At 39.6% G+C, this 17,121-nt stretch overlaps 1 protein-coding gene across 2 annotated transcripts in view; it reads left to right on the top strand.

Annotated features, from left to right (window-relative positions):
- The window catches only part of usp20 (ubiquitin specific peptidase 20), a 58,928-nt gene that overhangs the window by 29,190 nt on the left and 12,617 nt on the right, over positions 1–17,121 (top strand). For both annotated transcript variants that reach the window (XM_078550099.1, XM_078550100.1), the window contains exons 10-18: positions 6,519–6,954; positions 7,436–7,573; positions 8,087–8,199; positions 9,795–9,967; positions 10,972–11,066; positions 11,907–11,940; positions 12,666–12,711; positions 14,954–15,134; positions 16,320–16,446. In XM_078550099.1, coding sequence (XP_078406225.1) covers positions 6,519–6,954; positions 7,436–7,573; positions 8,087–8,199; positions 9,795–9,967; positions 10,972–11,066; positions 11,907–11,940; positions 12,666–12,711; positions 14,954–15,134; positions 16,320–16,446 — 1,343 coding nt within the window. The remainder of the gene's footprint in view (positions 1–6,518; positions 6,955–7,435; positions 7,574–8,086; positions 8,200–9,794; positions 9,968–10,971; positions 11,067–11,906; positions 11,941–12,665; positions 12,712–14,953; positions 15,135–16,319; positions 16,447–17,121) is intronic.

Genomic DNA, 17,121 nt, shown 5'->3' with positions numbered 1-17,121 from the left:
CGCAGGTGCCTTCTGGACAAGCGAGCGTTGCACCAAGCCAATGCCCCCACCCATTCCTCTAGCACTGACTTCATATGCAGTATTTGCAAGGCTGCGTTTGTTACAAATGTCATGCAACGAAGTTGTATGCGTGGCCGCCATCTTTTTTGGGGAGCACTGTGCAACAAAATGCATGTGCAGTCATCACTGGCCCTGGAACTGGAAATATTACAGCATTGGCACATTTAACAATGACCTCCATTCACAGCTCACCCCTCCTTGAATCATAATTTTCTTCACAAATCTAGAATGGTCCTTAGAATTGCATCTTAGTTTTAATGGTGAACACAATCTCCACAAATGTAGCTAAAAATGATAGCCTTATAAACCAAGACAGGTTGAAGTGAAGATCTTGCACTCACAAAACCAAGTAGGTTTAGAGGTAAAGCCCTGGACTGCTCAAATCCAAATAATTTGTTGCCATTTTGGATATACATGGGCAATGAAATAAGCTATCAACATTTGAGGGTGGATATCTGCCCATGTGCTAATAAGTGCGCATGCAGAGAAGCATTGACAGTGGCCATCTTGCATTGACAGAAGTTAGTGTATTTGCAGTCAGTTATGCATAGTGAGACTTGACCTGATGCCACACGAGATGACATCAACCTAGACTGAAACCATTTTTTTAACTTGTTGAACACTACCTGTCGAAGCAATAGTAGAATCCATTACCCCTTGCAATAAACAACAGCATCCCATTTGTCTTCCTATTCACTTGCTGTACTTAACATACCAGCATTTTGCAATTCATATACCAGAGCATCTAGATCTCTCTGTACCTCAGTTCTGCAATCGCCATTTAAATAATATGCTGCTTTTCTATTTTTCCTGCCAAAGTGGACAAGTTTATATTTTCCCACATTATACTCCATCTGCCAAATTCTTGCTCATTCACTTAACCTATCTATATCCCTTTGCAGACTCCTCATGTTCTCTTCATAACCTACTCTCCTACCTATCTACTCTCCTACCTATCTTTATATCGTCAGCAAATTTAGCAACCGTAGACTTGGTCCTTTCATCCAAGACATTGTAAATAGTTGAGGTCCCAGCACTGATTCCTGTGGCACTCCGCTCGTTACATCTTTCCAATCCAAAAATGACCCATTTATGCCTACTCTGTTTCCTGTTAGCTAACCAATCCTCTATCCATGCTAATATGTTGCCTCCTACGCCATCATAAGCTCTGATTTTGTGTAGTAACCTTTGTGGCATCTTGTCAAATGCCTTTTGGAAAACCACATCTAAAGATTCCCCTTTTATCCATGTCACTTGTTACTTCCTCAAAGAACTCCTAATAAATTATCAAACGTGATTTCCATTTCATAAAACCATGTTGACTTGGCCTGATTGCATTAAGGTTTTATAAGTCCCCTTCTATAACCTCAATAGGTTCTAGCATTTTCCTATGACAGATGTGCTTCAGACTCCCAGCTCAATACATGGATTGAGGGATGCCATTTTGCTCATCAACCCCTCTCCTATAAACTACTTACAATCTTCTCCATCTTGGACTCCAGCCATCCAATGTAGTTTTCTCAAAGCCCTATGTAAATACTCTCTGGTAATAAAGCAAACCTCCAGATGTTTACCTATTTCCTCGACTTTAACTTTTGCTTGTGATCTGCTGCTTTCCCTCTGCACCTCCAGCACCACTGCAACCCTTATGCTCCATGGAGTATTTATTCCCATTGGTCAATACCTGTTGTTGTAATAACATACCATGCTACCATTCAGATATTACTCAGGCTTTGTCAGTTGTATGTCAGCTTTGCTTGTCTCCCCTTCTGAGTTAGAAAACTGAGAGTTGAAGTCCCACTCCAGGACTTGAACACACAAAATTGGCTGGTGCTTGAGTGCAATACTGAGAAAACGCTACATTATAGGAGGTACTGTCTTCAGGAAGAAATACTAAGCCCAAGCCCTGCCTGCCTATTCAGGTGTGCTGCTGTTTGGAGAATACACCTGAATAAGCATGCGCATTCTCACAATGTCCTGGTCAATGTTTACTCTCAACCGACACCATGAAAAATGGATTAGCCGGCCATTTATCTCACTATATAACTGCAGGTCCGTCTTTGAGGCATTTAAAGAGCATAACATCAGCTACATTTGTTGGGAGTTTGTTCTACATTACTTGGGGAGGGGTGGGGAAGGGGAGAGAAAAGAGGCAATTTCCTCAAATATCTATACTCGTGAGTGGCCTATTCATTCTTTACCTGCAGTTTAAGTCAAATACCCTTGTTGCATCTATGCCACTCTGCATTTTAAGGGCTAGACCCCTACTTCTCCTCAACGCTCTTTTCTTAATTGAGAACCTTTTCATTGCTTTGAGTCTCTTGTGTATTAACCCAAATCGTTCTTGTTACTTTTTCCTGAAAGTCCTTGCTCAACACATTGATAGCCTGTGATGACAGTGCCCAAAACTGCACAGTATCCAAGTATGTGCTCTCCTCAGAGATTAATGCAGGATTTCTTCTTTCAACTAGGAAAATGCCTTTTGACATGTTTGAATTCACATTAGAAGCTTTCAGTCAATGAGTAAATGATCTAAAACCTTGCCAAATACTGACACTCTAGGACAGTGGTGACGGCGCACTGCCTAGATATTGTCCCATTATCTGAGAGGTTAATCTGCAATCATCTGTCCCATGAAAGGCCACCGTTTGAGGCATGTCTTTGGCTAACAACAAACATGTTATAAGGATATCTCCATCTGGGTCTTTACTGTGGCATCGTAATCAGGAGGTATTACTTAACATCACGTGTATATGCATATAGATTTTGGAACCATTTATAGAGTTGATTGTATTCTGTCAAACTCAGGAAAGGCTGTGACTGTGTACATGCCATTAATGTTTGCATACAGTAAAAATAAGTTTGGCCCAGGAAATGCAGCAGTTTCCCTTTGTATCCTTAAGCTAAGGGCCCATGTCTCTAAGCTCCTTGAAATTTAGACCTATAGATGATGCACAGTAAGCACCAGATGGGAAACCATTCATGTAGAAGTGGAGTTGCAGCGATTAACAGTTAATGTATCAGCTTTCCGTTACTGCTGATGACAGTTATGCTTCAACAAAATTTATGTTTGTCTTGCTTTAAGTCTGTTTGCTGATGTGAGCTTTTCAAGCTGGAAAATTTAAAAAAAACTTACATGATGTACAAGAATTAGAAATGTGAAAAAATAGCCATTTCAGGAAGATCTTAAAAAATCCTTTGGACTGAAAATTTCTTCTACAGGATGCGACCCATTATATCAAAGATATGGGTTGTACCTCAGTTTAGAGCTTCAGATGAATGTTGCAAGCCTAGCAGTGTTCTTGCAGGTCGATGTCAACTACAGGTCCTTATTAAATTATAGTTCTGTGATCACAAGATTCTGACAAGAAAAGTCCTTTGATCCATTTTTCTCTCTGCGTTCTCACTATAGAATCCAGCTGTTTCTTTAAATGAATCCAGCAGCCATGCCTCAACTGCCCTCCTTAGCAGCCTGTTGCAGATGTTGATCCGCCCTGTCTTTTTGAAAAATAACCCTCAAAACTTTCCGACATTTGTCTTAAACCTGCCCTTCACCCTATACATGTTCCCTTGGCATATCTGAGAGCACCCATCTGTGATGCATATAGATGCTGGTTATTACCAGGAATCTGCATAAATAATAATCATAACGGTTTTTGGCTGCCAGCCAAATGGTGCATTATGATGAAACGTGTTGTAGTGAGAGTCTTGATGATTACTCAACACTTACATGCTGTTAGCTAGCACTTTACACTGGGAGTAAATGGAAAGTTCTTGTATTGCTCCTTTTGTGTTGCACAGTCAAAGAAGCCTGTCTGATAACTTGTTCCACATGTGATGGGAATCATCCAGAGCTGTGGCTTTGTTCAGTTCTTTCCATTTTTTTGGTTCAAGTACTGTGGAAAAATTATTTCTTGTAGCTGATGTTCTTCATCAGCTGTTTGTTTTTAAATTCAGTTCATTTTTCTTTATAAACAAGTGGCCATTGTTTCAAGCTATTAGCGTTACATTGAACTAGTGTGATGACAAATAATTGACCTCGCTCTCAACTCTGCAGACCTATGCTGCCATGTGAAGCACACATCTCTGTATAACTGAACTGCAATTTGGCTGCTATGCGTCATTCTTAGAAGGGGTAGAGAAATGCTATTGTATGTACAGCTAGTACCACAGCAGAATAGCTGTACACCTTCCTGGACCTCAACGAAACTTATGGATATGGAGGAAGAAAGCACATTGGTCAGATTTTTGTTTTGAGCTCTGGAAAGCAAAACTAAGGAAAGTTTGAGAGAACAATATTTAAGTTAATATTTGAAGCTCAGTTTCAGTAAATAATGCTTCATTATTGCAATAATCTATTTGATTTGTTGAACCAGTTTGTGTTGGACTAGTTTGTGAATTGGTGAAATTCAGATCAAAATGTGCCAATGTACCATGACAAAGCATATGTAGGTTCCAATATCTCTCTCCCAGACATGAGTCCACAAAAGAAAGCTGGCAGTCCAGTGCAGTACTGTGCTAATGCTGCCCGTTTGTGCCATCCTTCTGGTAAGACATTAAATGGAGACCCCATCGGCCTACTCTTACAGCATTAGAGATCCCATGGCACTACTGGATGAAGTACAAGTTTTTCCAATGTCCTTGTCAATATTCTTCAACCAACACCACCAATATTTACTAGTTATTGTACATTAGCTGTTCTTTTGTTTCATTTGCTATTTGTGTTGCTATGTGCAAAATGTTTGGCTACATAATATTGATTGCATTTAAAAGCAATTTATTGTTTGAAGCATTTTGCAACATCCTAATAGATGGTCAGGTTGTCTATAACTTCAGGTTCCTATCTTATTGCAATTATCCCTGTGTAATGAGAATCATGACTGCTTCTCCCCCCCTCCCTTAAACATTTCAAGCTGCTTTTGTCCTAAGTACAGGTAGATTTTTTTTCTGTGTGGCAGTAGCCTCAAGTACCATGCATTTAAAAGGGAAGCTTGTAGTTGTAGGAATTTCTCTATCCAAGTGCATTTATTACTATCAACTTCCAAGTGAAAATGCTCAATACACAATATTTGAAGCAAGAGTGAGATTTTTTTTTTTTTTTTATTCGTTCATAAGATGGGTAGGCCAGCATTTATTGCCCATCCCTAATTGCCCTTGTTCAGACTCTTAAATAGAGCCAACCATATTGTTGTGGTTCTGGAGTCACATGTAGGCCAGACCAGGTAAGGACAGCAGATTTCCTTCCCTAAAGGAATTTAGTAAACCAGATGGGATAAGAATATATTGAGAGAACAAGGCAGTGAAATTTGTTTTGGACATAATGAATCATTTCCCTCTTCCTGTGCTGCAGCTCTGTGCTGTTTTGGGATAGTTCCTTCATTAGATCTGGAGGCAGGAAGATAATATCATCCTTTAAAGCTAAGCAAAGCAAGAGGGCAAGGCAAAATACAGGTTAAAATCATTTTTCTAAAAGTGCCGGCCCTTCATAATGAGGACTTGTGGATTAAGTGATCAACAAGAAAGGATCTTTGAAAAGTGAAGAGGGATGAAACAGGCAGATAATAAATTAAAATAATCTCGGAAAGTTGGTGAATAATCATTAAAAGAATGCCCTTATTTGTTTTTGCATCTTTTCAATGAAAAAGTGTGGATAATGTGCATATCTAAAATTGTCCTTTTTGATGTGGTGTCATTATTGTAATGTAGAAAATGCAGCAGACAGAATTGCAAACAGTTGAGATCACGAAAACAAAAGTGCCATAGTGACTAGATTATTGTGGGTTTTTTTTGGGTGATGTTGGTTAAGTGATAAATGCTGGCCAGGACACTGAAATAGTGCAATGGGTTCTTTTATATTCGTCTCAAACGACAGACTGGACCTTGGTTCAATGTCTCATTTGAAAGACACCTCTAACTGTGCAGCACTCCCTCAGCACAACACTGGAGTGTCAACTGAAAAAAACAAACACTTGCAATCATAGAATGCCTTTCATAACCCCAGGATGTTCCAATGCACTTTTCAGCCATTAAAGTACACTTTGAGATGATGTAATGTAGGAAACAAAGAAATAAGAGTTTGAGCAACAGAGCATGACCAGACCAGGAACCTTTCATCCACCAGTCTATACTCAACAGGATGGCCATCAGCACTTAGAATAAGCATCTTGTGAACATATAGTAGTTGGAGAGCTAAAATTGTTCAGGTCTACAAGCAGCAAAATATGAGTTTGCTCATAATTGAACTGATGCTTTACTAGTTTTCTTTTACCAGAGACCCCCATGTCCTGGGTTAATGTTGGAACCCCCTCTGAAAGTATTGCAGGGCTGCCAGTTTATACTGCTAGCTTCCCATGGATCATTGGACTTTATCTAAAAGTTAAATCCATGACTATGAGGCTACAGATTTGTCATAACAGGTAATTGGGATTCACCTGCTGTTATCCTTTTGATTTTTGCAGGACACGCAGGAATTTCTCCGCTGTTTGATGGATCAGCTCCACGAAGAACTTAAGGAGCCCTTGTCAGAACGAGACTCTGACTCCTCGAGTGACACAGATGAAAAGCGAGATGGTGACAGGAGTCCTTCTGAGGATGAGTTTCTCTCCTGTGACTCTGGCGCGAGCAGTGACAAAGGGGAAGGGGAGAATAGGAGCAGGTGTGCTGCTGAGAAGCAGATTGAGACCGAGCTGCTGATCCAGGACGAATGCGGAAAAGGAATTTCAGAAAAGGAGAGGCAGAAGGACAGAAAATTTTCATGTGGGCACCACAAGCTAGGGTCGGTGGATCCAATTGATGAAGATGCAGATGTGGACACATCTTTGAGTTCTGGAGATGCTGGAGGCTCTGGAGATGCTAGAGCTCTTGTGGCTTCCAACAGTGCTTGTAGGACACCAGGTGTGGTATTTAATTCCCCATTTTAAATGCATTTTTGGACTTTAAATTGTGGGTAGAGAATTAATTTGTGCCTGGTTCTGAACCTCGTTGTGCCTCTGAGTTTAAATGGCTAGGCATATTGTGGTACTCTACCGTTAGATGCTGTTGTTTCAGAACTAGATTTTAGCAAAACATTATATAATATATACCCTTCCTCCTTTGATGCTATGTCAGACGTGGAGAATAAAGCAGAATGATATTCCATGATCTGGATTAGTCGGATTTAAATTGAAATTTCGGCTGCAGAACTTGAAATTGAAACCCAGCCCCAGCCAATGGGAGTAAAGTTTTCTCTTCCCTGTTAGCTTTATAGGTGACGGATGAAAAAATTGAGCACCTCCCGGCCCACAATGTAAAGCTGACAATGTGTTATGCCCGGCAGTCTTACTCAGAGGCTGTACAATATAATCTGTTTGGTTTGATTCCTGTTTCTCTCTCCTAGAACCTGACAATGATGTAAACATGCGCTGCACATCACGGTCCTGCAGCCCCATCCACCAGGAACTTCATTCTAATTTGTCCAGCAGCCCACCTCGAGCAAGTCCAATGCGGGCAGTGTCGTTGTTTTCCCTCAAAAAAGGTACCCTTCTCCAGTAGTTTAAAAGATGACCATTTCCTTGTTGGGTTTTTCTATAGGCTGAATTTTTAATTTAACATGAAGTTCAGAACTGTTTGTTCTTTCTGTCATGTGTAGTTATTATAATATTATGATTATAATTCTTTTTTTAGCAAGTTCCTTTGCAATTCAAATTAATATTTTTTGCCAGAATGCTTAAAACATCCTTTAGTAGATGAAAGGTAGTACATTTTAGTCAAATAAGGATCTGGCATTAGCATAGTCTTGTTTACGGAAAGATGTAACTGCCCTTATTGGCTTTGTAGTCTTATTAAATGGTAAAGATTTTTTAATAAGGTACTGCAAATTATTTTCTTCCAATTGCTATTAGCCCTGTATACCTAGATCACATGAATCTAGCAATCCTGTTGTGTTTTCTATAAAATATTGATTTTGTTAATGTGGAATTTTATCTTGATCACACTCTATATATTACCTGCAAAATGTAATTCAATCCTCTCTCTTTTCTTCACTCAGCCCAGCTTCTGTTATCTGCCAAAAAGAGAAAGCAGGCCAAGTATCGCAGTGTAATCTCTGATATCTTTGATGGGTCGATATTGAGCTTAGTCCAGTGTCTCACCTGTGACAGAGTAAGCATCACTCAAGTTTTTAAGGAGTAACGTGGCACAGAATCCTGTGTTTGTCCAGAGGAGTTGATGTGCTTTCACCTGATTCTTGCCAAATGGGTTCCCTCATTAAACACACACGACCCTTAAAGTTAAACTTTCTATTAATGGAATTATCTTGTTGGAAGTAGAATTGCCAAGTGTTATGGTTTTCAACTGAGAGGCAGATGCGCAGTTAATGAGAAAATCCAAAGGTTGCTGCCTGTGGTTTGCTGCTCTGTCATTTGCTTTGTGAAAATGGCACCTCGCTGCCTGCCTCACCATTGACATGCATCGAGCGACATAAAGTTGCTGTATTTGAATAGTAGATACAAACTAGACTCACCATAGGAAATTGAGTCTAATCTGTTTCGGTCTAATGTGATAAATTGGTAATTACTGTGAGTCAACATCTGAAAATTAACATTACGAGTTCTGGAGTCTCGTTCCTTCAGTTTGGGGATTTAAAGCTCCCTCAGAAGTAGAAGCATCAGCCTGTGTTGCAGGCTCAAGCCTCTGGAGTGGAGCTTGAACCTATGGCATTTTTGACTCAGACAAAAATGCTGCCACTGAGCCAAGGCTGATGTCCCAAAAGAAGAGGGTTGTTTTAGTTTTGCAGTGCTTTTTAAGATAGGCAAGTTTTCATATAATTTTTGCAAAAGGTAATACTGGCACTTAGATTTTTACTACCGCAGCCCAACTGCTGATAACACCCATAAAAATGATCCAGTGGCAGTAAGAATAAACACATTTAATGTTCACTTTTTGTGTTATCACTGAGTGACGCATGGCAGCCTGAAGCACCAAAAACACATTTGAACGTGATCTGACAGTAAATGCATTTGTTCATTGGCACATTGCAGAGGTGAACATTTCTTGGAGAAAAAAAGTCAGGCCAGCTGCCTTAAGATGTGAGCTTCTATCAGAAGAAGCTTGGTGCGGAGACAGTGGCATAGTGATAAAGACACTGGACTAGTAATTCAGAGGCTCAGGCTAATGCTGTGGGGACACTGGTTCAAATCCCACCACAGCAGCTGGTGGAATTTAAATTCAATTAAAAAATTTTTTAAAAAAATCTGGAATTGAAAGCTATGAAACTATCATCAATTGTCATTAAAAACACATCTGGTTCACCTAATGTCCTTTTAGGGAAGGAAACCTGCCATTCTTACCTGGCCTGACCTACATGTGACTCCAGATCCACAACAATGTAGTTGACCCTTAACTGCCCTCAGCAAACCAGTCAGTTCCAGGGCAATTAAGGATGGGCAACAAATGACCTGGCCAGTGGCACCCAAGTACTCTGATCTTGATGCACACTGAATTAAAAGAGATCCTGTAATATCAATGGATTGCTTTGGTAGACAATGAGAGAAACTTGTTATACAACTAAAACTTAAGAACAAAATAATTGACCCTAAAAGATGAGAAGTGGTGCACTGAGTGCAATGCTGGTGCATGGTGTAATTTACTTGCATAAAATAGCTGGTAATTGCACAGTACACAAAACCAGCAATTTTGGATTCCAATTTAAACCTCTAGTTTTGTATGTTCACATTCTTGTTTCTTTCCTTTTGCAGATTTCTTCCACAGTGGAAACATTTCAGGATTTGTCACTGCCAATTCCTGGGAAGGAGGACCTGGCAAAGCTGCACGCATCCATCCACCAAAACATACCAGTGAAAACTGGCACCTGTAGTGATGCCTACACTACACAGGGATGGGTAGCATTCATTATGGATTATATTAGAAGGTAAATGGTGTTTGAAAAACTTGCTGGATACTGCATGGCTACATCAAGTATTTTTTGAGCCCTCCAACCTTTCCGCTTCATTTTAATGCACATTGTTATAAATTTACGCTTGGTATAATGGAGTTGTTTGCGTATTGAGTGTTTAGTTGTTTTCTAAGAACAGATGTTAAATTTCTTTTCGACCAAACTTTTTTTGATATAACTGGTGTTGCTCTGGTCCACTTTTTTTGTTTCAACTTGTCTTCCCTTTGTACAAAATTCATTTTACTAAAATTGACACCAGCAAGCAAATCTAATTTATGATGTCCTTGACTGTGGAGATGAGCACTGAGCAGAAGGTGGGCATTTCATACGGACAAAGAGAAAAGAAGTGGTGCCGACTGGGGATATCCAGACCACATTTGTGCCGCTCACTTGCGATCGCATCTCTGCATAACTGACGTCAGTTTATTTGGATGTTTTGCCTGTTCCTCCACTTTGTGTCTTTGTGATATTAGTAGACCCATAGAACAATTCAACCTCCACGCTCTCGGCCTCTTAATATGACCCACTCCGAATTTATGGAGTCACTGTTAACTCTGTTCCTCTCTGCAACATCTTTCTGCTGCACTTGTGCTGATTCAGCAACTTTAATGCAATGAAACAAGTGTCCTCACTGCATTTCTTGCAGAATAAATTTTGGCTCAGTTCAGAGTTTCAACTATCCGTGCATGAAATTGAGTTAAGAATTAGAGGAATAACTGCATATCAGGAAAAATAAGGGACTGTTCAAGTTATGAGCCGAAATTTGATTTTAAGGATTTTCTATATATTTCAAGCATAGATCTGTAAAATTGTTTACTTTGCATGCAGTTTTTATTTCCGTGTTGTGATGGTCACTCACATTTTATTTACTTTCTGCTCAAAACCTATACTTTTTTACTCCTGGTTGTAACTCTTGACTTTAGCTCAAAACTAAATACTCATTTTGACTGACCATGGTACTTATACAATTCTCGTTGCAGGTTTGTCGTGTCCTGCATCCCGAGCTGGTTCTGGGGTCCTGTAGTGACTTTAGAAGATTGTTTAGCTGCCTTTTTTGCTGCTGATGAGCTGAAAGGCGAGTTCAGTGAGATTTATTTTGTACCGTTTGCTTTTCATAGAAATACATAGAAGTTACAACGTGGAAACAGGCCATTCGGCCCAACCAGTCCATGTCGGCATTTACCCTCCACGTGAGCATACAGTTCTTATCGCATTTTCCCGCCTTGTTCTCATATCCCCATCTATCCCATTTTCCTTCATTCACCAGTCTCATTTTGTCCTAGTTTCTGCCTCAACCGCTAACCCCAGCAGTGAATTCCACAGCCTTGGCACATCTGGTGTAAAGAAGACTTTCCTGCACTAAATCTCGTACCCTCTATCTACAACATCCCATGACACAAGCAGAGAATCGTTTGAATAGCTCTATAAGTTTTTCACTTACACAGTGAGGCCTCCATTTAAGCAAGTGCCTTGGATAGCACTATTTTGAAGAAGAGCACGGGAGAGTTTTTTTCCAGGCCAAGGCCAATAGTTACACTCAATCAGCATTACTGAAAATAGAGTATCTGATCATTATCACATTGCTGTCTGTGGCGGCTCGATATGCACAGATCGGCTGCAATGTTTCCTAAATTACAACACTTAACTACACTTCAAATATTTAATTGGTTGTAAAGCACCTTGGAACATTGCGAAAGGTGCTATATAAATGCAACTTTTTGTTTTTTTTTATTTGAACTACTCAGTATTTGCGTTTAAAAGGAAGACCTCAATTGACTTTGCACTTTCTGCCCTCTGGGACTCTGCCTTCCAGATTATTAGACACAGCAGATGGAAACTATAACTGAGTTTTTTTAAATCTTCAAGTAACAAATTTAATGGATGCCCTTAAACGGTTTTTAATTTTTTTTTGCAGGTGACAATATGTACAGTTGTGAGCGATGTAAGAAGTAAGTTGGAATATGAACTGCTTTTCTTAGAGTTGTGTTTCACTTGTTCAATGGTTCATTCTGATTGGGTACAACTGATGTATTTTGAAGAAATGTAATTGGATAATCAGTGAATCAATTTGACTCTTCATGCACGTTGCGCACATCGTATGTATATGTTCTAGTGTCAGCCCTGCGTGCTCTTTTTGGATGAGACGTTAAACTGAGGCCATGTCTGCCCTCTTAGGATGTAAATGAACTTATGGCACTATTTTGAAGAGCAGGGAGGAAGAAGTGCCATTAAAAACAGAAAATACTAGTAATACTCAGAGGTCTGACAGCATCAGTGCAGAGAGAAATAGGGTTAATGTGTCAGGTTGATGACCTCATAAGAACTCTGGGAGGCGGGGTGGGGGGGGGGGAGAGGGGGAGGTGGGGGGGAGAAAGTGCTTCCTGATTTCTAGGATATCCAGTTCAGAATACAAAGGGATGCTAATGACAGACTTCTACCTCAATCTTTCTATGTTTCCTCTGATTCGTAACAGGAATTGAATTGAACTGTTTATACCACCAAGCTGCTTTTTTATCCTCCCCAAACGTCTCTCCTTAGTCTGTTTCATGTAACTGTCCACAAAGAGAGTGGATGGGGTTGAGGTTAATGCTTTGAGATTGTTTAAGTTGTTCCAACATGTGTATAGTGTTTGCATTGTTTTAAGTTAACTGATCCTGTGCATTTTCATTTTAAGGTTGAGAAATGGAGTCAAGTACTGTAAAGTCCTTAAACTTCCAGAGGTGGGTAGCAAACATCCAAACTGCTACAGTTTTTCTGACACAGTTGTGGTTATCTAGCCTATTAACCAGCTGCTGATGAAGTCATTCCTTTTTTTGAATGTGCAAGCCTGTCTATCATAAATTGACTTTTCCTAATTGGAAACCTGATTATGCAAAGTATTGAAGTTGCCATTTCCATTTATTATGCTATTGCTGTAAGCAGCAAAAAAAAGTATCAAAAGCACAGAAGTGGCTTCATATTCTATTTTAAACAGGCATGCGTGCTACCAGCATAAACACTTCATAAAGTGGTTTGAAGGAAATCCTTTTGTGTTTTTGACTCTATATTATATAAGTTTTTATTACTGTTCCATCATCAAACCAGATTTTGTCATCCTATACCATGGTAAATTTAAATGATATTATTTGGAATTTCAAATGCAGGCTGATATGTTCCAACCTTGCAATTCAGCACCATTAGTTGTATTTTTCGACAGAAGAAAACTAAATTCAGTAGTGAGGCTTAATTCAATGGATTTCTCAGCTGAATACCTTAGTATCTGTATATGGTTTTGGCAAGACCATATCCAACCTTAAATGTATGTTTTTGGGTAATATGAACCTGTACTTGTACACAATAGTTTGTATAAAAATTTAGCGTTTAGACATCCAACATTTCTCGTTTCCTTCCATAAATTGTGCATATGTAATTGATTCTTTATTTTGGTTGATAACTTATTGTTAAAGTTACAATGCTTTGGACCTGTTTGGTAACTGTTTCCTTAAAGAAATTTTGAGAGTGCTAGTTTTTAATTGAACCATTAAATAAAAGTACTGACCGGCTGTGACTGCGTATTATCTGCTATTTTAATCTCGGCTGCTTCTGAGTCACCTCACGAGCTCAATGAGTATGAAAGACCTGAGTGGCAATAGGTAGGAACCAGCAATTATTGTGATTAGTTTTATTTTTAAATGGATAAACGATTGGATCCACTGTGGCTTGGCTGTCGGGTTAATTTTATCTTCCTATTCCTCTTGCCCGTTCACCTCCACGCTCTTCAGGCCTACCTGTGCCGTTTCTGCATAGAGGGGAGAGATAGGTGAGCTGTTCGTATAGTGCTGCCCTTTAAAAGAACTGGAAGCATTGCAGGAGTGGCATGTGTCGACTTGCCATCTGATATGGAGATTTAATAGTTCCCTCCCCATTCCCCTTCTCTTGCCAAAGTGCGCCTCTCACATTTTAATTATTTTCCCCAGGTGATCCAGTTTAGATTGGGAGATTGTAATGGTTTGGTTACTGTTAGTTAGCTGTGAACTGTCACGGAGAACGAGCAGGGGAATGGGACTAATGGATAATGCTTTCAAAGAGCATGATGGGCTTAATGGGCTCCCTCTGTGCTGCACGATTCTATGAAACTCTTTCGAGTTATCAACAGTCACAGATTGCAACTCTTTCGAGTACAATCACAGTTCTTGGTTTCCGGGAGTGGGACATGAACCCACAACCCTCTGATTCAAAGGCGAGGGTGCTATGAACTGAGCCACAGCTGACACCTCCACGATTCTATGAAGTGGTAACTGCAGTAACCTTATCCAAACCAGGGATTGGAAGGATGGATAGTGTTAATTGCACATTGGGATGTTTAATTGTATTCAGGCAGTGGGCAGTAACTGGGGATTCACCTGTGCTCATATATAAGAGCAAAACTGGCTGTTAGATTGGAAGTGCACCATATGTAATGCGTGTCTAAATAAAAGCTTGTAAGTGTATAAAGACTCCAGTTCCATCCTTCACCACCTGGCTATGTGTTGTAACGGTATCGTGAGCACACATACAAATTATTTGATAAAGGCCTTTATTTCTTGTGAGAATAACTATACTATTATAGCAATTATATTACTTTTTAAAAAGTGGTATCCAATGCAGTGATGTAATGCCAGTAAATTTGTCAATGGCATCACCCTCAATCAGTTAAATGTTGGTAAAGATGGTTTTATACAAGATGGTAACAAATTAGGAGAGACTTTAGAAACTCAGTATGCAGTATCATCTGGTGGCCAGATCCTGCAACTACATTGTCATAGTTGGCATAGCAAAGTTGACTGGGGAATGTTACAGCAATTTACAATGGGAAATGTTGACAGAAAAGTCTTGCCAACAGGAAGCAAGATTGGCAGACAGGATATGTGCTCTCTATGCAAGATTTGTAATCGGGTTTTAAATAGCTAGCTCTAACTTCAAAACTTTGTCTCCCATTTCCAGATTCTTTGTATTCACTTGAAACGCTTTCGACATGAAGTGATGTACTCCTTTAAAGTAAATAGCCATGTGTCTTTCCCACTGGAAGGTCTTGACCTTCGACCCTTTCTTTCCAAGGAGAGCGCAACTCAAATCACAACCTACGATCTTTTGTCTGTTATCTGTCATCATGGAACTGCAGGCAGTAAGTAAACACACTGCCATTCTTTGAAACAGATTATGAATGGCTCTCAGGAATCTTGTGTTTGGCTAAGACTGCTATTGATGTAAATGGTGTTATTTTTTAATATTCCAGCCACTGAATTCAAAAGTCACAAGTTAGAAAGAAAACTATTGTAATCTGTGCCCCTCATTTAAAATCACTGAAAAGTTCTAAATGAGTAATCTATAGTTTTAGCTTCTGTGAAAAGTGTGATAAAACTAATTGTTACACAAGCTATCTCTAGTTGAATAGATAGTGTAAAGTGTGTTCCAGGAATATAATCTATGATCTCTGTGAGCTGTCGAGAACAAGGGAAAAACATATTTAAAGAGAAAGCTGCAGTCACCACCTATTAGTTTGAAGTCACAATTTGCTTAAAAATTTATAATTTATCTGATTGTGTAAAATTACTCGTGTCTTATTCAATTTCAGTTTGAATGAAGTAACTTGGAATTAAGAGGTGTGGACTCTAAATTGAGATTTTCGATTTTTTTTTAAAACATTGCAGAACTCTTAGAAAATTATAGATATGCTGATCACTGAACTAAGCAATTGATGCTTTATGGCTGGAGTGTGCAAGCTTTATTTTCTTCATAGCCTGCATTGATACAGACTATGGAGCCTCAAGGGGCAACGGGCGCACGCACGCATGCAGATGCACAATCTATGCTCCCATTAGTTTATTAATATAATCATTTTTGGTGTTCTGATTTAAGATTTATCCAGCATTTGAAGCAGCAGCCTTAAGAAGAGCTCTTTCCAAACCTCCAGGCCCACAAAATTCAAGCAAGATAAACCAGTGAGTAAGAAGCATACAGTCTACTCCTCTTAATTCAAAATTTCTTGCACTCAAGTTGTTAATTGAGTTTTATTTTATTATGCACTAAATTCCCACTTTACTCGGTTCAAGTAATTGGATAATTTAATAGCATTCTCCCCCCAAAAAAGTTTGAATTGTCAGGAGTAGACAAAAAACAAATTGAGCCAAGTTATCTGGCTTCAAGGGCCAGATTGAGAGGGCTGGGAGACCACGGCTTGGGCACTCCTGCTTTAAAGCTTTAAGGGTCAAGCAAGTAATTCAGCAAAGGTTAGATGTTTGTGCTTGGGCATTTTCAGTTTCTGTTGATTGCGGTGATGCAACTTTGTACTAAACCGGTGTTTTTACAGGTGGTCACTACATAGCTTATTGCCAGAATGTAATTAATGGCCAGTGGTACGAGTTCGATGATCAGTATGTCACAGAGGTGCATGAGACGGTCGTACAGAATGCTGAGGCTTATGTACTTTTTTACAGGTGAGAAACACTTGAATGGTTATGGCTGAAATGTGCATTTTAAAATCTAGTGATCCAGATACTTGAGCACATATTCCAGGCTGACACACGAGTGCGGCACTGTCAGAGCTGCTGTCTCTCGGATGAGACATTTAAGCCACGGCCCCATTTGCCCCCTCAGGTGGGTGTAAAAGATCCCATGGGACTATTTCAAAGAAGGACAGGGGAGTTCTCCCCTGTGTCCTGGCCAATATTTATCCTTCAGCCAGTGTCACTAAAAACAGATTATCTGGTTGATTATTATTACATAGCTGATTGAGCGACCTCTCTATGCACAAATTGGCTACTGTGTTTCCTACATCACAACAGGGACTGTACTCAAAAGTGCTCCATTGGCTGTAAAGTTTTTTGGCACATCATGATAGACACTACACAAATTCATGTCTGTCGTTCTTCATGGAAGCTTGACTGTTTTGTATACTAGTTCCATAAAATATATCTCAACATGGTGCAAGCAATGCAGTATAAGATTTATAAGCTCAAGTACTGTGTTTCCTCATGCCATCTGCACAGTAAAAAGCTGTATGCAGTTCAGCACCTGGTAGACACTAGGCAGTTGTATCAGTCACCCATTGGTACGTGAAATTGGAAGCATCATGCAACATTCTGGATAACTGATTTTGACTTCATATTTTA

The sequence above is a fragment of the Cetorhinus maximus genome, chromosome 10 (assembly GCF_964194155.1).
Source record: "Cetorhinus maximus chromosome 10, sCetMax3.hap1.1, whole genome shotgun sequence".
Classification (NCBI taxonomy): Eukaryota; Metazoa; Chordata; class Chondrichthyes; order Lamniformes; family Cetorhinidae; genus Cetorhinus; species Cetorhinus maximus.
Note: the sequence above shows the minus strand (reverse complement) of the source record. Positions and strands in the feature narration are given on the sequence as shown.